General features: G+C 37.8%; 1 protein-coding gene across 3 annotated transcripts in view; it reads left to right on the forward strand.

Moving 5' to 3' along the window:
* Positions 1-25854, forward strand: part of FAM13A (family with sequence similarity 13 member A) — a 334757-nt gene that overhangs the window by 131844 nt on the left and 177059 nt on the right. For all 3 annotated transcript variants that reach the window (XR_002174625.3, XM_019926412.3, XM_019926414.3), the window contains exon 6: positions 16878-16952. Coding sequence is in view for 2 of the 3 variants with exons in the window: in XM_019926412.3 (XP_019781971.2) it covers positions 16878-16952 (75 nt within the window). In the remaining variant the exon portion in view is untranslated. The remainder of the gene's footprint in view (positions 1-16877; positions 16953-25854) is intronic.

Here is a 25854-nt window from a genome sequence, read left to right on the forward strand (position 1 = left end):
ATTTGCTGATTTAAATAAGATGAACAAAATGTTTCATCGACGAGGGACGTCTGAGCAGAGACTTGAAGGAGGTAAAGGAGCAAACCTTGAAGACCCTTGAGAGAGAAGCACTGCTGGTGGGGGAGAAGAGCTATACAGAGGGCTGAGATGAAAGTATAGCTGGTCTGTGTGCTGAGCAGAGTTGCAAAGGCTCGTGTGGTTGGATTACAGTGAGCAAGGGGGAAGGTGAGAAGAAAAGTGGTCACATAGACAACAAGCGACCAGATCGTGTATGCTCTTACAGGTCATTGTAATGACCTGCATTTTTATCCTGGCACTTTTTAATTAGTATCCATCAGAAGAGTGCCATGATAGGACTTATCTACTCCAAGGATTACTCTAGCTGCTAGGCTGAGAATAGACTTTTGAGAGGGACAGGCAGAAACAGGGAGACCCACTGGGAGTTTATCACAGTAGTCACCTTAAGATACAATGGCAGCTTGGACCCAGGTGGTGGCAGTGAAGATGGTGAGAGGACCTGCAGTGTAAGTTAGGATATGAAAGAGCAACACCGTAGAAGACCCTGGAGACTCCAGGTAGGCTGGAGAATGTTTGAGATGAGAGTGGGTGAGGAGGCCAGCTAGAAGAGTAGGCGGCTGTGAACAGAGAGTGGGATGTTTGCAGTAGTCATTTTGGAGGTGGAACTGTCTGGAGGGATGATGAGGTTTAAGTTGTGTTTATGAGAAAGAGTGACTGACATGGAAGAAAAAAAGAAAATCATTGGAAAAGAGATGGTTAAAGGATGACAAAGATGATGGTTTGTCCATATTGGTCCTGAATTTACCTAAGAGGGTAGCAGATACTGAGGCGTACAGGAAGGCTGTGCGTTTGGTCTACCTAGTGTATCCACGTTACTTATATGCTTTGTGCATAAATTACAAGTATATATACCATATATATAGGGTTAATGTAGAGCCTCATATATATGTACATACACAAAATAATGTGATTAATATGTTACTAAATATCTATCTAGAAGTATCTAGATAAGTCTGTATTCCAAACAAACATTTTGTGAGACTGTCTTTACTAGGCAGTGTGTCGCTGTCGCTTAGCATATCTTTGGGAATTTATTTAGAAATTGTCTTCAAATATATGTCATTCCTGTGTCCTATTTTTTTATACATTGTTGGACTGGGAAATCCTTGTACTTTAATGCTTTATTTGATTACAAAAAGTAGTCAATAATCATTTTGAGCCACAACAGTTCACTAAGTTGGGGACTAATGATTAAATATTAACATTTGGTTTTAAAATTGAAATCTGGTTGTAAAATAATTATGCTGATTTTCCTGTGTGACTCACATGCAAACTCTCAAAACAGTTACTTTAAAGTGTTTTGAACAGAAGGAAAATCTTAGAACAGTGATTAGTTAAGAGACATGCTCACATCAATATATGTTTTGGCAAGTCTGATTACAAAGTTTATTCCATTTCTGTAGAGTCATTTATCATATAAACTGGTGTATCACATAAATTTCCTAGAACATTTCCCATGTCTTTTTCATGCTCAAAAACATTGCATGTGTCTCCATTTTTTCATTTAGAGCTATAAGCTAAAATTAATTTCAACACGTTCACTTTTTTTTTTTTTCATTTAATGCCTGCTCTGTGTACAGATCTGGACTAAGTGCTGGACCTCTTCAGAAAATGAGACATGTGTCTGTCCCTAAGGGAATTTGCAGTCTACAACACACAGACAAAATCAGTGCAGGAACAGGGGGGTAAAAAGGAGAAGGGGGACTTTATGCAGATACTGTGCTGAGTTCTTCTATTCCTATGGTCTCATTTACTTCTCAAAGTAATCCTGGAAAGTAAGTGACCTTAATTCTGTTTTGCAGATGAGGAAATCTAAGGAGTAAATTATTCCAGGTCAGTAGCAGTAAATGACAGCTGGGTTTTGAATTCAAAGCACTGACTACAGGCGAAGTACAGAAATAACCCAAATTATTCATTCTGTATCTATTATAGCAGTTTAGTATCAGGGAAGGACTTGAATTCTGTTGTTCTGACTCTAATCCTACATGTCGTTACTACTACTAGTCTTTTTTATAGCCCTTCAAGAATACTCCAAACTGGGTAGCAGTGGAGTCATAATGGAAAATAAAAAATGTTTTGGTTTTTATGTTGTTGTTTGATAGTTGTGATTAGCTGTGGTGTCTCTCTGTGTGGGTGAACTTACATAGCAAGAATGACTAACTTGTACCCACCAAAATCTGTAGGTTATCATTTTGAGCACCGAGGAACTCAGAGGTGACACTAAATTCATCTGCTCATTTTGTCAGATCAAACCGTTCTTTGCATCGTGAGCTGCGCCTTTTAGATTGCTTCTAAGTTTGAAGGTTAAAAAATATTCAATGATGGTTAATAAACGCACAGGTAAAATAGCAAGATAGAATGTTGTTTGCTTGCATGACTCAAATGGGCACCTTCCAGTAGTGGAAACTGATTAGATTATCAATAAGTATAAAGTATTAGGTAATAAAAGTAGTTTTAAAACTTATTACTTACCTTGGGGTCACATATTTACAATTCAGATTACTAATTTTTTCTCCCTAGACATTTTGTTTTGTAGAGTGCTTACAGATAAACATTAGAAGGTCATGTCTGCTCAGAAATCATTGGAACAGATTAGATATATACGTGCCAGGTGTTCAATTCCTTCTTTCCTATTGTGAGGAATGTTTAATAGAAGATAGACTAAATTGCTCTTGCTTGTGAAAACATTATTATACTGTATAACCTTTAAACTACTTACAGGGAGAAAGCAATACTTTGGGACTGACACCTCAGAAATTGCCTACTTTAAATCATTACATTGTATATATTTGGCAAATGGGGCACTCAGTAAATAGCAAGAGAATATTTGAAGATTTTCAAAGATTACTTGTATTTGCTTTAGAACTGAATTTCTGCTGCTTTCATCAGTTGGCCTCGTAGGGATAGAGGTTATACTTCTGTGGACCAGAAGTGCCTAGAAAGTGGTATCCCTCCAGGAGCAGCCTTTAACCAGTGACTGAGGAGTATGGAGGTATAAATTCCCAACCTTACTCCTTGGGTGGAATAATTCTGGCGTGTGTATTTTATAGAGTTTCCCAGAGCTTCCCCCTAGGTTGACGCTTTAGAACCACTGAAAAAGCTCTAGTAGCTTAATAATGACACCCCTTACTAACTACCTTCTCCCTCCATTATTGTCCCATTCCCCTGCTGAACTACCCGTATCAACTACCTGCCATCGATCCTTGTTGCAGAGTCTACTTCTGGTTGGGAGAGTGGAAGTCCAACTAGGACATCTCAAATTCTCTTCCCCCCCTAGGAAGCCCTCTCTCATTCTCCAGGTACAGTTAATCCCCATCTCCTGTGTTGTCTTAGGGTGCTCTCTCTCTCCTTCTATGAGAACAAGTCTCACCTTCTGCCTGGGAAAGTTGGTTTTTTCTCTTGTATTACATTATAAGTTCTTCAAAGTTGAGAAAAATATCTCATATTTACATGTACTTTGGGTTTTCTCTAAAAGTTGTGGAATCACTCATACGTTATGTCTTCCAAAGCACTTATTCTAGTTCCTTATATTTACTCAGAAATATCAATTGAATTGCACCATGTATGTATAAATAAAAGTTGACTCAAATTTATTTCAGGAAAGTCATAGTAACTCTTTGGCGCATTAGTAATCATTCACATTTATAGAGTATACAATAAAAGTTTGCTTAACGGAACTCCACCTAACTAATTTGCTAGATTAATCAATTCTCTGCATTTGTTTTCAAAGCACAGTGACTGCTTTCCATTGGCAACTCTGAAGGCTTGTGGCTAACAGACTATTCTCTTATATACTTTAAAATATATAAATATATATATATCTTTATTGTAGTATAACTGCTTCACAATACTGAGCTAGTGTCTGTCGCACAACAAAGTGAATCAGCCATATGCCTACATACCTCCCCATATCCCCTCCCTCTTGAGCCTCCCTCCCACCCTCCCTATCCCACCCCTCTAGGTGGTCACAAAGCGCCGAGCTGATCTCCCCGTGCTATGCAGCTGCTTCCCACTAGCTATCTATTTTACATTTGGTAGTGTATATATGTCCATGCCACTCTCTCACTTCGTCCCAGCTTACCCTTCCCCCTCCCAGTGTCCTCAAGTCCATTCTCTGTCTGCATCTTTATTCCTACCCTGCCACTAGGTTCATCAGTACCAATTTTTTTTTTTTTTTTTAGTTTCCATATACATGCATTAGCATACGGTATTTGTTTTTCTCTTTCTGACTTACTTCACTCTGTATGACAGACTCTAGGTCCATCCATCTCACTAGAAATAACTCAATTCGTTTCTTTTTATGACTGAGTAATATTCCATTGTCTATATGTGCCACATCTTCTTTATCCATTCATCTGTTGATGGACATTTAGGTTGCTTCCATGTCTTGGCTGTAGTAAATAACGCTGCAATGAACATTGGGGTGCTTGTATCTTTTTGAATTATCTCCTGAGCAGATATATGCCCAGTAGTGGGATTGCTGGGTCATGTGGTAGTTCTATTTGTAGCTTTTTAAGGAACCTCCATAGTGTTCTCCATAGTGGCTGTACCAATTTACGTTCCCACCAACAGTGTATGAGGGTTCCATTTTCTCCACACCCCCTTCAGCATTTGTTATTTGTAGACTTTTTTTTTTTTTTTTTTTTTTGGCTGTACACGGGCCTCTCACTGCTGTGGCCTCTCCCGTTGTGGAGCACAGGCTCTGGACGCGCAGGCTTAGCGGCCATGGCTCACGGGCCCAGCTGCCTGTGGGGTCCTCCCGGACTGGGGCACGAACCAGTGTCCCCTGCATTGGCAGGCGGACTCTCAACCACTGTGCCACCAGGGAAGCCCTATTTGTAGACTTTTAAAAAATTTTTTATTTTATTTTCTGCTGCGTTGGTTCTTCATTTCTGTGTGCAGGCTTTCTCTAGTTGCTGCAAGCGGGCCTACTCTTCATTGTGGTGCACGGGCTTCTCATTGCGGTAACTTCTCTTGTTGCAGAGCACGGGCTCTAGGCACGCAGGCTTCAGTAGTTGCAGCACGTGGGCTCAGTAGTTGCGGCACACAGACCCTAGAGCATGCAGGATTCAGTAGTTTAGCACGTGGGCTCAGTAGTTGTGCATGGGCTTAGTTGCTCCACAGCATGTGGGATCTTCCTGGACCAGGGATTGAATGTGTGCCTCCTACATTGGCAGTCAGATTCTTAACTGCTACGCCACCAGGGAAGTCCTGTAGACTTTTTAGTGACAGGCATTCTGACCAGTGTGAGATGGTACCTCATTGTAGTTTTTATTTGCATTTCTTTAATGATGTTGAGCATCTTTTCTTTTGCCTTTTGGTCATCTGTATGTCCTCTTTGGAGAAATGTCTGTTCAGGTCTTCTGCCCATTTTTTGATTGGGTTTTTTTGTTTTATTGTTGTTGAGTTGTGTGAGCTGTTTGTATATTTTGGAAATTAATCCCTTGTCAGTTGCATCATTTGCAAATATTTTCACCCAGTCTGTAGGTTGTCTTTTTTCTTTTTTTTAATGGTTTCTTTTGCTGTGCAAAAGCTTGTAAGTTTGATTAGGTCCCATTTGTTTATTTGTGCTTTTATTTCTATTGCCTTGGAAGACTGACCTAAGAAAATATTTTTACGACTTATGTCAGAGAATGTTTTGCCTATATTCTCTTCTAAGAGTTTTATGGTGTCATGTCTTATGTCTAAGTCTTTAAGCCATTATGAATTTATTTTTGTGTATGCTGTGAGGGTGTGTTCTAACTTCCTTGATTTGCTTGCAGCTGTCTGACTTTCCCAACACTACTTTCTAAAGAGACTGTCTTTTCCCCATTGTATATTGTTGCCTTCTTTGTCGAAGATTAATTGACTGTAGGTGTATGGGTTTATTTCTGGGCTCTCTATTCCATTCCATTGATCCATATGTCTGTTTTTGTGCCAGTACCATGCTGTTTCGATTACTGCAGCTTTGTAGTATTGTCTGAAGTCTGAGAGCATTATGCCTCCAGATTTGTTCTTTTTTCTCAGGATTGCTTTGGCAATTCTGGGTCTTTTATGGTTCCATATAAATTTTAGGATTATTTGTTCTAGTTCTGTGAAAAATGTCATGGGTAATTTGATAGGGATCACATTAAATCTGTAGATTGCTTTGGGTAGCATGGCCATTTTAACAATATCAATTCTTCCAGTCCAAGAGCATGGGGTATCTTTCCATTTCTTTGAATCACCTTCAGTTTCATTTATTACTGTTTTGTAGTTCTCAGCATATGTCTTTCACCTCCTTGGTGAGGTTTATTCCTAAGTATTTTTTTTTATGAGATTTTTAAAAGGATTGTTTATTTACGTTCCCTTTTTGATATTTCATTGTTAGTGTAAAGAAATGAAACTGATTTCTGTGTGTTCATTTGTATCCTGCTACATTGCTGAATTCATTTATCAGTTCTAGTAGTTTTTGTGTGGAGTCTTAGGGTTATCCATATTAATATAGCATCATGTCATCAGCATATAATGATAATTTTACCTCTTCCCTACCAATCTGAATACCTTTTATTTCTTCTTCTTGTCTGATTGCTGTGGATAGGACTTCCAGTACTATGTTGAATAGAAGTGGTGAGAATGGGCATCCTTGTCTTATTCCAGATTTTAGCAGGAACACTTTCAGCTTTTCACCATTGAGAATTATATTGGCTGTGGGTTTGTCATAAATAGCTTTTATTTTGTTGAAATATATTCCCTCTATACTCACTTTCATAAGGATTTTTATCATGAATGAATGTTGAATTTTATCAAATTTTTTTCTGCATCTATTGACATCCTGTGGTTTTTGTCTTTTCTTTTGTTGATGTGGTGTATCACATTGATTGATTTGCATATGTTGAACTATCCTTGTGACCCTGGGATGAATCCAATTAGGTCATGGTGTATGATCTTTTTTATGTGTTGTTGGATTTGGTTTGGTAATATTTTCTTGAGAATTTTTGCATCTATATTCATCAAAGATATTGGCCTGTAATTTTCTTTTTTGGTGGTATCTTTATCTGGTTTTGGTATCAGGGTGATGGTGGCTTCATAGAATGTCTTTAGGAGTATTCCTTCCCCTTCAATCTTTTGGAAGAGTTTGAGAAGGATCAGTATAAGTTCTTCTTTGTATGTTTGGTTGAATTCACCTGTGAAACCATCTGTTCCTGGATTATTGTTTGTAGAGAGTTTTTTTTATTACAGATTCTATTTCACTACCAGTGATCAGTCTGTTCAAGTTATCTATTTCTTCTTGATTCAGTTTTGGTGGTACGTATATTTCTAGAAACTTGTCCATTTTTTTCTAGGTTGTCGAATTTGTTGGCATATAATTGTACAGTTTCTCTTATGTTTTGTGTGTGTGTGTGTGTTTCTGTGGTATCGGCTGTGATTTCTCCTCTTTCACTTATTATTTTGTTCACTTGGGTCTTTTCTCTTTTCTTCTTCGTGAGCCTGGCCAGAGGTTTGTCAAATTTGTTTACTCTTTCAAAGAACCAGCTCTTGGTTTTATTCATTTTTCTATTTTTTTATCTCTATTTTATTTCCTCTCTGATCTTTATTATTTCCTTCCTTCTGCTGACTTTAGGTTTTCTTTGTTTTTCTTCTAATTCTTGTAGGTGGTGGGTTAGGCTGTTTATTTGAGATTTTTCTTTTTTCTTGAAGAAGGCATGTATTGCTATGAACTTCCCTCTAAGAACTGCTTTTGCTGCATCCCATAGATTTGTTATGGTTCTGTTTTCATTGTCATTTGACTCAAGGTATTTTTTAATTTCTTCTTTGATTTCATCATTGACCTATTGTTTTTTTAGTAGCATGTTGTTTAGTCTCTATGTAATCACTTTTTTCTTGTTTCTTTTTCTGTGGTTTATTTCTAGTTTCATGCCATTGTGGTCAGAAAAGATGCTTGAAATAATTCTATACTTCTAAATTTGTTGAGGCTTGTTTTGTGCCCTAATATGTGGTCAATCCTAGAGAATGTTCCATGTGCACATGAAAAAAAAATGTTTTCTGCTTTTTTTGGATGTAATATCCTGAAAATAGCAATAAAGTCTAATTTGAACCACCATTTATTAAACACCTACTGTGTAGCAGTTAGTATTCTGTGAACTGGAGCTATAGCATTTAATTTTTTTAAAAAAATCTCTGCCTTCGTGGACTTTGCCTCTTTAGGAGGGGGACACAGACAGTAAACAATTAAGAAAATTAATATGACATTTGATGATACATTCTGTGAAGAAAATTAAAACCGTGATAAGGATTTGAGATTAATGGTATATGAGAGGAGAGAGGGAAGTTGGCATCACTATTTTCTATAGAAAATTGAGGGAAGCCCCTCTGAGATGAGGAGATCACAGTGCTGTGGTGGAGCAAGCCATATAGACATGAGGAGGAAGAGCATCCCAGGCAGAGGGACCAGCAGATAAAAAGGCCTGAGTCTGGCACTCGCTCACTCGCCTCTGACAACAGATTCAAACCCCTGTGCAAATCAGTAAAAAGTAGAGCTTCTTCAAGACTGTGAAACAAGAAAGCATGGTGGGCTAATATGCACATATATTAAGAATAGATCTGAAATCACCAGCACAACATATGGACACCTAAACCAATCTTAAACCAGTTGTGACTGTTACAGAAGTAAAGCAAGTTGAGAGTAACTAGGGAGAGCTGATTCTGATGAGGTTGTTACAGAAAGCTTCTCCAAAGAGGTGACAGAGGAGCGGAAGGAAGAGAAGACTGTAATGGATTGTAATGATGAGATCAGAAGCCTAGATTCTAATGTTTGATGATGCTTAAATCTTTAACCATCTCTTGCTATATTCATTCTCATTCCTTTTTCTTTAATCAGAAATGACTGGTTGCCATTCTCTGTAAAACAATTTTCAACATTCTCTGTAAAGCAAATTTAAAAGACAATTAAGGTGGTACTTGCGACTTGTGTAGTTGCAGTTTATAAAGTAAAAGTAATGAGTCCAAAATACATCTGAAACTTAACTACTTCTCACCTCTTCCCTTTATATTTCCCTGGTCCAAGCCCAAGAACTACAGATTTCTTCCCAAAAGTTTACATAATGAAAATCTGTTAAATGCTATTTTAATTCAATTTGTTCCCTTTATTTATGTAAAGATAACATCGTATTACTTTTGAGGTTTTTTTTTTTTTTTTGGCAGTGCGCGGGCCTCTCACTGTTGTGGCCTCTCCCGTTGCGGAGCACAGGCTCCGGACGCGCAGGCTCAGCAGCCATGGCTCATGGGCCCACCCGCTCCACGGCATGTGGGATCTTCCCGGACCGGGGCACGAACCTGTGTCCCCTGCATCGGCAGGCGGACTCTCAACCGCTGCGCCACCAGGGAAGCCCTACTTTTGAGTTTTAAGAAAACATCCTGTTCATTTGTTATAGTCAGCCAAATTAAGATTCATTTTGCAGATACAGTTGAATTAAAGTGGAGCCTTTTATGGTATTGTAAGGAGTGGTCTGCAATCTGCCAGTGACATTTATTGGATCCTGGTTGTGTGCAAAGTAGCAGTGTGTTATGTAGCTTTTTCCTGTAGGAGGCCTTAGGCTTGGGCTGTTACACCCACTTGTAATCATATCAGCATTGCTCTCTGTCATGTCTCCAACTCACTAAATTCGATCAAATCACTTGTGTGGTTTGATTCCAGCATACCAATTGCAGCTCTCTGACAACTTCTGCCTGTCATAATAACAGCTTCTTTGCCACCTACCCTCACCCATTATTATATTACCCAGGTAGTAAGAAAATGTATTATCATCTGATTCTCAATATCATGGAGATCCATCACGTTTCTTTAGTGGTTGGAAATTAATACTAAAGGCAAGGGAAATGTAAGAGTTGACATTATTTTCTTTATTCATTCAAAAAACGCTTATTAAATACCTACAGAATGCTGGGGGTACACTGAGCAAATCCTTACCCACATGAACCTTAAAGTCTACTGGAGGTGATGTACAATAAATAAATCAAAATGTAAAACAAAACTGTGAATTACAAATTAGAATAAGTACTGTGTTTGAAGTAAAGCAGGTTAATAAGGGAAGAGAGTAATCAGGGGAGCCACTTTAGATGGGGTTGTTAAAGAAGGCCTCTCGGAGGAGGTGACATAGGAGCTGAAGGAGGAGAATATACCGGCCATGCTAAAGAAATGGTGGAGAGGCATTCCAGGGAGAGGGAATATGAAGGACGAATACTTGAAGGCAGGAAAGGGCTTGGAGTGTTTGAAGGTAGAAAACGCGGCCATTGTGTCTAAGGCATAGTAAGGGAGCGGGCAAGTGGTGTGAGATGAGGTTAGACAAGAAGGCAAGGGCTAGATCATGTGAGGCTATGTAGGTTATGGTAAATAGTTTGGATTTTATTCCGGGAGTAATGATGAGACATTGCTTGAGGAATGACATCATCTGATTTACGTATACAAAGCTTATAGAAAGCAGGATGATTGAAGTAATTTAGGTGAAAAATGATGGCTGTGACTGGGTTGGCTGTGTACATAGAGAGAAGTGAATGAATCCCAGTTTACTTTGGAGAGTGCTGACTGGACTTGATGATAGGTTTGATGGTGGGAGGTATGGGAAAGGGAGGAATCAAGGTTGATACCTAAGACATTGGCTTGAGCAACTGGGTACCATTTGCTAATCTGGGGAAGAAACTCCAGGACTGACGTAAATTATTTTGCTGACAAATCAAAAGCTCAGGTTTGGACATAAATTGAGGTGCTTATTAGACAGCAAGGTAGAGTTGCCAAGTAAGCAGTTAGACTTAAGTAGCTTAGGAGAAATGTCAGACAGTGATACAGATTTGGGAGTCGTTAGGATATTGGTTGTATTGAAAAGAAATGAAAGTGTTCTGAGATCATTGTATCCTTTGGGAAAAGAAGAATTCTTTACATCAACCCTTGAGTCGCTCCGATTTCATTCAACTGTTTATTCAACACATATTTATTGAGCTCCTACTACACAAGGCACTTTTCAGTGGCACTGTAGTTTTAGTCATGAGTAAGGGACACCAATTATTTACCTTCATAGAACTTGTATTTAGTAGAGGATACACAAAACAAACCAATAACCAATAGATATGTAACTGTATTGTATAGAGGAGAAGCAGTGCCCAAGCAGATCCTGTGGAGCTGGTCAGTGAGGTGGGCAGCTTCCCCCCATCAGTGACGACGTGGCAGCTATTAGAAGGAATCACCTGGGTCAGGTGTTGCTAACTGAGTAAGATGGAAACCAAGCTGTGACTGTTTTCAGCACTTTCTGTGGCTAGTGACCAAACAAACAAACAAACGAAAAACACAGATTTGGGGGCACTGAAGATGAAGGAGTAGATACGGTGAAGACAGCTGCTTTGGAGGAGTGCGCTATAAAGGAAAGCAAACAACGTGGGACCACAGCTAGTGAGAGAACTAAGATTAAGGAAGTTGTTTTTTTGGTTGGTGTTTTCTGTTCTTAAAGATAATTACAGAGCATGCGTGTGATTATGGGAATGATCTAGTGGAGAGGGAGTGGGAGGGGAGAATTGAAAGAGTGACGTCCTTGAGAAGGTGAGAGGAGATGGGCTCAAAGGTGGCGTGGAGGGAATGGCTGATTAGGACCAGAATCTTCCATGGTAACTGGAGGGACATAGAGTGGTTTGTAAATTTGATGGTGGGGTAATGAGAAGCTTCTCTGTTGCTTCTTTTTTCCAATGAAGCAAGAATGGAAGGAAAAGGGTTTGAGAAGAGAGGAGGAGACATGAAGTATCATCTTGGAGAGTGGAAAATCATGTTACTAAAGAAGTATAGCAGGATTGCTGTGGATTAGACAGGGTTCATTCAAGATTTATGGTAATAAATTTAACATGACACAGTCAACCAATTCTCTCTCTCTATTTTTTTTTTTCTTTTTTGCGGTACGTGCGCCTTTCACTGTTGTGGCCTCTCCCATTGCGGAGCACAGGCTCCGGACGTGCAGACTCAGTGGCCGTGGCTCACGGGCGCAGCTGCTCCGCGGCATGTGGGGTCTTCCCAGACCGGGGCACGAACCCGTGTCCCCTGCATCAGCAGGTGGACTCTCAACCACTGCACCACCAGGGAAGCCCCAGTTCTATAATTTTTTTCCAGCCACTTTCAGTTGCTCCATTCCCAGCACAGAGAAGGCATATAACCGGATTCATCCAAGGTTGTCCTTTTGTGAAATAAATGCAGTGATTGACGACAAGAGGAAGAAAACGAAGGGCATTAGCAAAGGAATGAAAGGTCGTGAAGTGTAAGCTGATTAAGGAGAGAATTAAAAACAGGAGGAATGCACAAAGGGATTGTGAAAGGTTAGAAAAGGGATATTGTTCATTGATTTGGTTTACTCATTCACCACAACAGCTGAGCTTCTGCTGTGTGCCGAGCACTGTTCTAGGCCTTGGGGATGTATCTGTGAGTGACACAGGTCTTCTCACAGAGCAGGGTGAGATGGACAGTGAAGAATTGAAACCACTAAATATTAAAGGGAGATATTGCTGAGCGCTCTGAAGAAACAGAGAGCGCCCCAGTGGGGGGGAGAGCAGTGGTGATTCAGATGAGGTGTTCCAGGGAGGGAGTCCCCTCCAGCAAATCTGAACAGAGACCTGGGTGAAGTGTGGGCACACAATGTGAATAGCTGGGAGCAGCGGGCTAGGCGGAGGGAACGGCAGGTGCTTTCCTATTTTTTATTGTCGTTAGTAAGTGAATGGAAAGGCCAACACAGCAGGGACAAACAAGGTATTTTTTCTTTCCCTATTGTATTTTTAAATGGTGTTTTCATGATACAGCGGGTTTAAGCAATTGGATGTTACTCAAGTCTTTGGAGTGGGCAGTCAGTTCAGTCAGAAGTCTCGTTCAAGTAGAAATGTTTAAAATAAATATAAGTATACCCTATGTAATATATTCGTGTCTAATTTATCATTCCATTCTCCAGTGACCGGCATTGCAATGCCACACATAATAATAGGGTTCAGTTAATATTTGAGAGAATTTCCATGCTCACATAATACTTACAAACACGAAACGTTCCCCCTTCAAACCTTTGCAAAGAAGTTCTTCTAAGGGGAGAGTTCAAACGCAAACCTGAGGTCTCTTCCCTTTGCCCTGGGAATGTGGGGATTTGCTTTAAAAGGCTTTTTAAAAAATGTAGACATAATTCATGTACCATAAAATTCACCTGTTTACAATATGCAGTTTATTGGGTTTTAGCATGTTCACCAAGTTGTACGACCATTACCATTACCTAACTCCGGAACATTTTTGTCACCCCAAAAGAAGCCCCATGCAGACTGGAGCTATGAGACGTGACTGTACATTCCCTCCTCCTCCCAGGCCCTGGCTACCACTAATCTGCTTCCTGTCATTATTTGCCTGTTCTGGACATTTCGTACACATGGACTCACACAATATATGTCCTTTTGTGTCTGGCTTCTTTCACTTAGCATAGTGTTTTCAAGGTGAATCTATGTGATTAGCAGGTATCAGTACTTCATTCCTTTTTATAGCTGGACAATATTCCATTGTGTGTATACACCGTATTTTTTTTTATCTGAACAACAGTTGATGGACATTTGTGTTGTTTCCACTTTTGGGCCATTATGAATAATGCTACAGTGAGCACTTATGTAAAAGTTTTTGTGTGGACGTATGTTTTCAATTCTCAGGTATATACCTACAGGCGTAAATTCTCAGGTATATATCTACAAGCATACACCTACAAACATAAATGCTACAGTGAGCACTTATGTAAAAGTTTCTGTGTGGACATATGTTTTTAATTCTCAGGTATATACCTACAAGCATAAATGGTTTTTTAAAAGCACAACTTTAAAAAGGTTTTATCTTTAAAATATTTCTCATAATATATTATGGAGTTACCATACTATATCTGTTTTAAAACAATACATTAAGTTATTACCAGTTACTAATTTAAGGTACTAGTTGAATTACTTAATTTCCCTCCAGAAATCTGAGTAACACTTGGCCCTGCAGGAAGTGTGGCCTGTGTTCTATAGTTCACTGCTATTGCATGGGAGCCAGTACTCCAGCAGCATTCGGATGGGGGCATTGGGAATGCAACCCTCAACAGGATGTGGCTTAACTTTTTTGTCAATAAATATTGCTTCCTGAAAGAATCATAAGGTCATAAAGTCTTGAAATTTAAGAGCTAGCTAGGATTCTTGGAGCTCACCTAATCCAGTCCCTTTGTTGTATAGATCTTTAAACTGAGGGAGAGGTCCAAGAGGTTAAAATGCTTGCCTGGGGCTTCCCTGGTGGCTCAGTGTTTGAGAGTCTGCCAGACGATGCAGGGGACATGGGTTCGTGCCCCGGTCCGGGAAGATCCCACATGCCGTGGAGCGGCTGGGCCCGTGAGCCATGGCCGCTGAGCCTGCGCGTCAGGAGCCTGTGCTCCGCAACGGGAGGGGCCACAACAGTGAGAGGCCCGCGTACCGCAAAAAAAAAAAAAAAAAAAAAAAAAAAAAAAGCTTGCCTGACTTCCTAGAGCTGGTTAGAGAGCTAGGATGGTGCTGTGACTACTGAACTTCACTTTGACTCCACTCTCTGAATTTAAAGTCATAAAACAAAAAATAAACGTAATTTATGTAGGTGGCATTTTCAGTTAAAAGTTTACAGAAAATGCTTTCAGAGTCTTTTAGGGAAAAGCTGACTGTCAGCCTTATACTTATTAATTCACAGGGACAGGGAGGCAAATTAGGAGTGATACTGTCACTTTTAAAGGAAACACAGCCACTTTTAGTTTATGCATAAGGAAGAAAGAATTATAGGCATTTAGAAGCTCAGACAGACATAAACAAAGGTCACCTATTCCTATTCACTTTCCTTAAGAGTTGGCCTTTTTTCTTCTCATCACATTCTAACATTTACTTACCAGTAGTTTAAAAAGAGGTATAAGGATTATACCTAATTATATTATCCAAGGGTAGCCAAATTACGCAACGGACTATGCAGTTAATCACTTAAACCTTTTAAATGTCATGCTGGATATAGTTTATCCCTCTCACAGTGAGTCAGAAGCGGGAATGGGTTCATTCACTATTTCCAGTAAACAGCTTCCCAACAGCAGGTGGTGTGACTGGTGGGAAAGGGTAGGACTGGAATGCACACTTATTTGGAGAGCTCAGAAATGTACCCTTGGTCCTTACACAGGGCTGTGCATGAGGCCACGGGCAGCTGAGAGTGTTGGCCGTGCTGCAGCTACCCCTGCCCCCAGCTCACAAGAGGTTCATGATACCCTCCGAGTCTGGGAATATTGCTCCCTAGCACAGAGTGGAGGACAGGTAGCCTGTACAGCCCTGTGGTCCAGGCATGGGTCTCGACTCTACCACTCTCTGTGTGATTTTGGGCACATCACCTCAGGATGCACACCCCTCATCTGTAAAATTAGGGGCGTGGATAGAGTAGTTGATCATTAAAAAATCTCTTGGCTTTAAAATGCTGTGGTTCTACAACCTGGTCATTTAAGCTGTCAAGTATATTGGATGAGAAGTAGTATATAAAGATGATAAGAGCTCAGGCCTTAAAGTTATTCAGAACCATCTTTGAGTCCTGTGTGACATTAGGCAATTTACTTAACTTCTGTATGCTTTTGTTGTGTAATACTTAAAGGGGGAATGATAATACGATATAATAATAGTACCTAACTCATAGGGCTGTTGAGGGGGACATGGCATTATGAATGCAAAGTCTTTAGCACAGTGCCCGAAACATCCTATGATTTAGTAATTATTTATTAGTAGTAAGTCGTAGTGTTATTTTCTTTAGGGACACTTTGTCCTCATAATATACTGTTCCCTTTAAAAATATAAGAATGTAATTCCAGGAAATTTTAGTAATATTATAAAATGTGTAGAATACAGTTTTGTTTAAAAGATGATAATTAACCCTAAAGTAAATTGGAAAAAAACCTCATTATTTAGATAAGTGAATGGTAGACATGATAGGGGAAGAAATGGGCTGCAGAGGTGAAGGTTTTGGAGCAGGTAAAAGAAGTCTGACTTATTTACTCCTTAGCTTTATTGTTGACTATAATCTTCCTCTTATGTATTTTCGTTCTGTCTTAATTTGGAGATAGAATCATCTATGGAAAACTGACTCAAGTTAATGGCTATTCAGAAGTGAGGCCCTACATTATTTTGTAAAAAACAACAAGATTGTTGTTTTTATTTACCATGTAGAAATAAATAGTAAATCTATCCAACCGCAAGTAAGCTGCTGCCTCGTAATCTCTGCTCTTATTTTTGCATGTACTGTTGTGGCGTGAACCGAGGACTTAGAAGCTTAATAATTTTGTAAACAGATACTCAGATATTTTTTCTCGGGATATTGATATGCAGCTGTCACTATTCGATATGGATTATGAACAATGTGAAGGAATTTGTTTATGATAAAACATTTACAGAATCAGAACCTGTTTGTAAAATACTTGGGGAAAGTTGGAAACTTCAAGTTTGGTGTTGATATCTTGGAGAATTACTCAGTTCTCCAAAGAAGAGGTGAGATGTCTGTGGATATGTAAATGACATGATAGCGTAGATGAGATTCTTAATACTCATCTCTGAATATATATGTCCTGTAAGCCCCACACCTACTCCATCACTGTCTTACATTACTTCACTGATGTATGTGACAAAGAAGAAAGGAAACGTTTTGACTGCTGTCTACAGTCTCACTAGCTTCTGATATGAACAACTCAATCCAGAAATGCTTTTCACTACATTGTAATTTCTGGTTAGGGTAGTGTTCTTCGGTCTCTAATGTTCCTTTTATACTTCTTTTATAGGAGGCCAATTGTAAGAACATCCTTCTAACAAAAGACTTCGTGAGAGACACACAAAAGCCATCTCCAAAAACCAAGGTAGGTTATGTCTGCTCTTTAGGCTATTGTGTGAAACCTTTAGAAAGACTCTTTATCTTCTCGGGTTTCCATGCTCTGTGGCTTGCATTTCCCTCAGCACCACACCCCCTTTTTTTTTGGACCTAGTGGTCTTAAATATACTTCTTTTTAGCAGATTTAATCCAAGGTTATATTCATCCAAAAATGCTCAGGACACTCTTACTATTTAATGGACAGTGATATTTTTTATGTTTTTATTTTTTTTACCCACTAACTTTTTAAAAATTTTATATTGGAGTAGAGTTTATTTACAATGTTTTGTTAGTTTCAGCTGTACAGCAAAGTGATTCAGTTATACATATACATATATCTATTCTTTTTCAGATTCTTTTCCCATATACATTATTACAGAGTATAGAATTCCCTGTGCTATACAGTAGGTCCTGGTTGATTGCCTATTTTATATATAGTAGTGTGTATATATTAACCCCAACCTCCTAATTTATCCCTCCCACCCCACACCTTTCCCCTTTGGTAACCATAAGTTTGTTTTCTAAGTCTGTGAGTCTGTTTCTGTTTTGTAAATAAGTTATTTGTATCATTTTTTAGATGCCACGTATAAGTGATATCATATGATATTTGTCCTTCTCTGTTTGACTTACTTCACTTAGTATGATAGTCTCTAGGTCCATCCATGTTCCTGTAAATGGCCTTATTTCATTCTTTTTTATGGCTAAGTAATAGTTCATTGTATATATGTGCCACATCTTCTTTATCCACTCCTCTGTCGATGGACATTTAAGTTGCTTCCATGTCTTGGTTGTAGTAAATAATGCTGCAGTGAACATTGGGGTGCTTGTATCTTTTTGAATTATGGTTTTCTCCAGATATATGCCCAGGAGTGGGATTGCTGGATCATGTGTTAGCTATATTTTTAGTTTTTTTAAGGAAACTCCACACTGTTCTCCATAGTGGCTGTACCAATTTACATTCCCACCAACAGTGTAGGAGGGTTCCCTTTTCTCCACACCCTCTCCAGCATTTATTATTTGTAGACTTTTTAATGATGGCCATTCTGACTGGTGTGAGGTGATATCTCATTGTAGTTTTGCTTTGCATTTCTCTAATAATTAGCAGTGTTGAGCCTCTTCATGTGCTTTTTGGCCATCTGTATGTCTTCTTTGTAGAAATGTCTGTTTAGGTTTTCTGCCCATTTTTTGATTGGGTTTTTTTTTTGTTTTTTTTTTAATATTGAGCTGCACGAGCTGTTTGTATACTCTGGAGATTAATCCCTTGTTGGTTGCTTCATTTGCAAATATTTTCTCCCATTCTGAGGGTTGTCTTTTTGTTTTGTTTATGGTTTCCTTTGCTGTGTAAAAGCTTTGAAGTTTCATTAGGTCCCATTTGTTTGTTTTTGTGTTCATTACTCTAGGAGGTGGGTACAAAAAGGTATTGCTGCAATTTATGTCAAAAAGTGTTGTGCCTATGTTTTCCTCTTAAGAGTTTTATAGTATCCAGTCTTATAATTTATATGGAAACACAAAAGACCTCGAATAGCCAAAACAATCTTGAGAAAGAAAAATGGAGCTGGAGGAATCAGGCTCCCTAACTCCAGACTATGCTATAAAGCTACAGCAATCAAAACAGTATGGTACTGGCCTAAAGACAGACTTATAGATCAATGGAGCAGGATAGGAAGCCCAGAAATAAAACCACACACCTATGGGCAGTTAATCTATGACAAAGGAAGCAAGCATATACAGTGGAGAAAAGACAGTCTCTTCAGTAAGTGGTGCTGGGAAAATTGGACAGCCACATGTAGAAGAAGAAAATCAAAACATTCTCTAACACCATACACAAAAATAAGCTCAAAATGGATTAAAGACTAATGGATACTATAAAACTCTTAGTGATATTTTTTAATAGACAGTTTTACTTCTGCTCAATCAGAATTGTTTCCATTGTATTCCCTATAATATAGAGAACACTCAAGTATAATGGAAGGTTACTTCTGGGGGTAAAATAAAATGTGCAACTGTAATTTTTCTTTTGCAAAATAGAAATCACTTTATTGATTTTTTCATAATTATAAAAATAACACATGGTCAGTGGAAAGTATGTAAGCAAATTTTAACAAGAAAAATAAGAACTATCATACATATGACAGAATAAAGGGTCTAATGTGTAAAATTTTGTTTTCTTTATTAAGAGAATTCCAAAATGCACATAGTTGTTTTGCTAGTGAAAAGAAAAAACTCCATTAACCTAAAATATATCGTGAGAATTTATTTGATCATTTGTCCAACCAGAAGAGTGATCGCATTAATTTTAGAGCCCCTTTCCAAGTCTTAAATCTTTTGAGTAGAACTTCTCCTATTTACTAGGTGTATATAATATTCCTAACTGACCACTATGGTATTTATATAGCTACTTTTTTTCCCGTTCTAAGACAAAATGTTCTCCAAACTTTCTTGTGTTCATTGTAGGCAAAATTTTAAAGGATTCTTATCTCTGGTTTTAATTGCAGGTTATTATAAAAATAATTGTGGCTTTCTTTTTAAAGTTAAATCAAGTGAAGTAATGAGTCATTACTTAATACTTAGGGTAAGAGACTACAGTTTATTTTTAAAAGAAATACAAACATCTTTTTTTATAAAACTTGTTCCACCTTAATTTTTATTTTTGGAAAATTTTTTTAACTACTAGGCATTCCTTTCCAGATTCAAACTATCTTCTGTATCTTCTTCACTGAAATATTTGTGTATACAAGCTTACAGAAAACTAATTCAAATATATAGTAGAAATTTTGTTTACTGTGAATTAATAAAAATTCAGTGTCAAAAATATACTCACCAAGTAAATGCATTTAAAAATACAGGATTTGAGGAACATTTTTAGGTAACATTTGCTCATTAACTCCATTTATATTGGAATATACCTACTTTTAGGTGAAGAGACTTAGATGAATCACTTCATAAATGAAAGATAATCTTGAAACCTGTCATAAAAACTGTTTGAAGAGATTCTATTACTATTATGAAATTAATCCCATTTGGAATATTTCAGGCATATAGAGAATCAATAATTAATGTATATTGATTACCCTCTATCAGTCTCACTGTATGGTTCATGACCAAGCTAACTCAATAGAGAAATTGGTTAATCCGTAGTTTGTAACTTTAGCTTCTCTGTGGTCTTGCATGAGCAAGTTTAAATTTACATGAGCAGACTAATCTTTGCTTAGCTCTGCTTAGTTTAGAGGTGATTAAAATCCTTGTTATTTCAAATCCCCAGAAATGAGGCAGAGCATGTGAGTTGCAAGAGATTATAAGGCACTAACTCTTTCACCAAGATTGTATCTTAAGATCTTTTTTTCCGCCAGTTGATCTTTGAAAACTGAAGCTGAAAACACTTTCAAATATAGTTGGTATAAAACAGACAAACAAACAAAATGTGGTTGGTGTGTCCTTTCTAGAATGACTTAGTGAGCTGTGAGAATGATGTCTATCCTTGGTACTAATGTTACTTCATTTGGCCTCCGTAGCTATCTTTCTCAGACATCTCTAGTTACAGCTGTATGTGTCTTGAACAGCTAAGCATTTCTGATCCCTGTATGGCTAGAGATGTAAAATGGTAATCCAGAAATGGCATTTGTCCACTGGCTCTGGAGATGTCTCTCTAGTCTAAGCCATCTGTCCCCATCTGTGTTCTCTCTGCTAGCTGTTTTCTCTGCTCTTAGGCAATGGGGAGAATTGTATTTCTGTCCCTTATATAGGAAAGCCTCTTCTTGATCTGAGTCCAAGCTGGAAAAAAAAAATGATACCTCCATTACACAGTGCCATGACACTTCCTGGATGAGCAATGATCACCAGCCCAGCTAGCTCAAGGGCATGGCCATCTAACCATTTCATGGTCAATAACTGGGTAGACTACATATGCAAACAAATAAATGGAATAGATGATATAGAAGGGAACATCAAATAGATTTTTACAGAGGTGTGGAACATAGGCACAGCTCCTTGTAACCTAGTATAATAATGATTAGAGGAGAGGAGACAAAGTCTTTTTCTACCTAACACAAGTGCAAATGGCTCTAAATAAGCCTCACAACCCATGTTCGTTGGTCACAGTATAAACCCTAAAGAAGATCCAGGAACTAAGGGAAGAAAACTCTTTCTTCTCTCTCCCCTTGGGGTATGACCTAGACTTGCCACTGAATTTGCTGTGTTCTTGTTGACCACGGTAAAAAAAAAACCTCAGGTTCGGGCCATTGTATAAAAATAAATGTCAGATTCATTCAGCGCTGGAGTGAAAGTATAAAATAGAAGATAATCTCTTTCCTTCCTGACTTTTCTCAGTGGATAAAACTGTACTGATAAAAATTAAAATTACAAGCACATAAGAGGTTTAGTCATTGCATTCTCCTACTGCTTTTATAGGTGTTTCCTTTAGTAAACCAAGTCATATTAACTAAAAACTGTGTGATAAAAATAATGCAGTTATCAAGTAAGCAGTTATGTAGTAGAAACAACTGTGAAATTATTTTTCTTCTCAGAAGTTAATGATTTCAGGGGCCATGCATCATTTATGAAGGAGATTTTCTTCAATAATGAAACTAGTTGTCACAGATATATTTTCTTAAATGGTTTTAAAAATGCCTATGCCTGGGCTTCCCTGGTGGCACAGTGGTTGAGAGTCCGCCTGCCCATGCAGGGGACACGGGTTCGTGCCCCGGCCCGGGAAGACCCCACATGCCGCGGAGCGGCTGGGCCCGTGAGCCATGGCCACTGAGCCTGCGCGTCCAGAGCCTGTGCTCCGCAACGGGAGAGGCCACAACAGTGAGAGGCCCCCGTACTGCAAACAAATAAATAAATAAAATAAAATAAAATAAAAAATAAAATAAATGCCTATGCCTATTAGCATAGTGAACTAGAAATTTAAACTAATGTAGGGTTTTGAGAAAATTGAGTGACAGTATAATTTTATTTTCAATATGCAAATTAATAGTCATTTAATAAGCATTAAATTTTACTAAAATGCTAAGTTATTTTAAAATCATTGTTAATGGATGTGAATATAGTTTATGGTGCTTTAATTAATGTATACAAACATTCTAATTAGTATTCCACTTTTTCCAGTTGACATTGTTTCACTGTTGTTTCCACACATCAGCCTACTTTGCGTACTTATTCCTTTAATAAAGGTAAATAATAGTAGTAGCAGTAACAGTGATGATGATGACGGTAGCTACTGTTGATCAAGTTCCAGTCACTATACTACTTAATATATATATTTCTAATAATCATAGTGTTTCATATGTCGTCATCCATATTTAACTATTTTGAAAATATGGGGCTGCTTCTAATTATCGTTAATATAAAAAGCCTTACTAGGTAAGTGTTAACAAAGAATAACTTGTGACTGTTAAACAGTATTATTTTCTTAGGTTTTATTACCTATAGTAGAATTAACAGATATGAATTGTTTTATGAATAGTGTAGCCTAACATACCGTCTCTCCTCCCCATTTTGAAATTGTTTATAATTTATGCACATTATTATAGGCTAACCACGTACCTGTATCTACACACAATATATATTATAACTTTGCAGGTTTTACAACTTTATATTAATAAAGTGTACAGTATATCACCTTCTGCAACTTTTTTTCTTGTTCAATATGCTCTATCAATATTCACTTTCAGTAAGAATAAAATACAGTTTAGGTATTCTAGGTTTTTCTAATATTTAGGTTGTCTCCAACATTCAGTTGATTTCCAATATTTTGCTATTACAAACCAACTTTAAGTGAATAATTTTCACATGACACCTTTTATGCACCTGTAGAGTAGGGTCGTAAGTAGGTACACCTTTGTCCCGGTATTGCAGATGTTCTTAAAATGTGCTAATTTACATATTCAACAGCTGTGTGTGACTTTCGTTTTTCACATCCTCACAAATCGTTGGTAATATCAGAGTTCTCATGGTTGTTCCCCCGAATCTAATGAGTGTGGGAAGCATCTTGCTATTGCCTTAGTTCGGATTTCTCTAATTGCTACTCATCACAGAGACATTTATTTTTCACTGAATGTCCAGGTGTCTCTCCAACGTTTCCCAGCCCCATTGCAGGTAGGTGAGGCCAGTCAACTACTTTTGGCCAGTAGGCTGTGAGCAGAAGCGACAACTGTCATGTCAGAGGTAGAGATTCGAAACTTTTCCAGCCCTTTCTTACAGTACATTAACTGGACAGTGAAGCATGGGTCCTCAGAGTGGCCTGTCAGCTTGCATTGGATCTGTGTCATGACTGAAAAACAAACCTGTTTTGTTACGCCACTGGGATTTCTGAGTTAATTTGTACCTTCCCTATAATGTAGCCTACCACGCGGGCAGCGTGTATTTCATGTGTTTGTTTTCATATGTTTATTAAACTTTGGTCATATCTGTGTTTATTACTCTGTGTACTGCTTTCTCCTACTGTTGCAAATTTTGCTATTGGGTTGTTTGCTTTTTTCTTAATGATTTGTAAGAGTTTGCTAGCTGTTGTCAGCTATATGTGTTCCAAATACTTTCACCCAATTTTCTGGGTTTTTTTTTTTTTCATATAGAATACAGTGTCTTTTAATGTTGGAAAGTTTTTTACTTCAGTGAAGTCTTTAGTGTTTGTGCTTTTTTACATCTTGTTTAAGAAATCCTCACCTACTTTGAGATCACTTAGAAAGTTTTTTTTATTATTTTCCAAAAGTTTTAACGTTTCCTTTGTGTATATATATATATATATATATAGGTCTTAATCATTCAAAATTGAATTTTATGTTAAACATAATGTAGTAATCTCATTTTATATGTGAAAATCAATCAACTCAGCATATTTGTTCAATAGTTCGTCTTTCCCCCACTTTTTGAAATAGCATTTCCATTGTATATCAGATGCTTTTATGTCTCTTTCTGGACTGTACTATTTGTTGCTTTTTCTGTGTGTTTATCTTATGTCATTACCACAGTGTCTTAATTAGTGTTATCTGGTAGAATAAGTTTCTTCAACTTTGTTTTTCTTCTTGAAAATTATCGTGGCCATTCTTGGTCCTTTGCTTTTGCAGTTGAATATTATCAAGTTTCATGAGAAATTTTATTTAGAATTTAAATTGAATTGATAGATTAATTTCATGAGCATTGGTATTTTATCCATGACCATCATGTAACTTTCCATTTACTCAGGTCCTCTTTAATGTCTTTTGATTTTTAAAAAATTATCATTTTCTCCTAGATCTCCATTTTGCAGATATTATAAATGGAGTACTTACTATGTCTTCAAACTTTGTTGCTGACGTTTAATGTTGAAACTGACTTTTACCATTGACTTTATATCTGAAAACCTTGCCAAATTCTCATAATATTTTGTAAGCAATTCTGTTTGACTTCATTTGGAGACAGTCATATCATGTGGAAATAATGAGCATCATTTATTCCTTTTCAAGCCTTTTATCATTTGATATCTTTTTTTCTTGTGCTACGTTCCAGGACTCCCAGTATATAAGGTTAAATAGAAATGATGATAGCATGCCTTCTTGAGTTGCTTCCTGATTTTAAGGGAAGTTTTCTACATTTTACTTTTACATATTATAATTGCATTTATCTTCTTTCTTTCTTTCCTTTTTTTTGGGGAGGGGGTGGGTAATTCTTTTGAAATGCCAAGCACATAGCCGACCTCCAATAAAATCTTGAAAATGAACACATAAATATTTGCTTCTTGTTTTTTTGTTTCATATGAAAGTAGTTAGTGTCAGTATGTTTTCATGCATTTTTTCTTCACACATACACTCATTAGGTTTATGGTGTTTACTTTAGGTCTTTGGTAGGTATGTTTTATAAATTTATATTTTGCTAAGAATTTTTATTTTGAGTGAATGTTAAACTTTAGCAAATATTCCTTTGATTTCTGTTAAGATAATTGCATGGTTTTTCTCCCATTTTCTTTTATTGTGGAGAGTCATATTCATAGATTTTCTAACCTTAGACCAACAGTGCATCACTGGAATAAACCAGTTCTGAACCTGGCCCTGATAGCTATTTCTAAACACCTTGAAAGTTTTGGATAGCTGATATTTTGTTTAGCATTTTTGCATCTAGGTTAATAATTTTTTTTGTTTTGTCTACTTTTGGTATAAAGGTTGTGCTATGTTAATAAAATGAAATGAGGAGAGCCTTTTGTAATCTGTGAAACAGTTTAAGAGGAGGATTATCAGTTCCTGCAATATTTGGCAGAATGTGTCTAGATCTAGTGAGGTTTATTGATTTATTTGTTTTTAATTTTGTTTTGTTTTTCGAATTTGTTTTGGTAAGTTGATCTTTAACTACTGATTCAGTTTATTTTGTGCCTATAGTCCTATTCATGTTTTTAATTTATTTTATTTTTTATTTTATTTTTTTTGTCTGTGTTGGGTCTTCATTGCTGCGTGCAGGCTTTCTCTAGCTGCAGCGAGTGGGGGCTACTCTTCCTTGCGGTGCACGGGCTTCTCATTGCGGAACTTTTGTTGCGAAGCATGGGTTCTAGGTGCACGGGCTTCAGTAGTTGCAGCGAGCAGGCTCAGTAGTTGCAGCACACAGGCCCTAGAGTGCGCAGGCTTCAGTAGTTGTGGCATGTGGGCTCAGTAGTTGCGGCACCAAGGCTCTAGGGCATGTGGGCTTCAGTAGTTGTGACACACAGGCTCAGTAGTTGTGGCTCGCAAGCTCTAGAGCACAGGCTTAGTAGTTGTGGTACCCGGGTTTAGTTGGTCCGTGGCATGTGGGCTTTTCCTGGACCAGAGATTGAACCCGTGTCCCCTGCATTGGCAGTTGGATTCTTAACCACTGTGCCACCGGGAAAGTCCCTCATATTTTTTATTTATTCTGAATTATTAGTTTTTAATTGAAGTATAGTTGATTTA

The sequence above is a fragment of the Tursiops truncatus genome, chromosome 5 (assembly GCF_011762595.2).
Source record: "Tursiops truncatus isolate mTurTru1 chromosome 5, mTurTru1.mat.Y, whole genome shotgun sequence".
NCBI lineage: Eukaryota > Metazoa > Chordata > Mammalia > Artiodactyla > Delphinidae > Tursiops > Tursiops truncatus.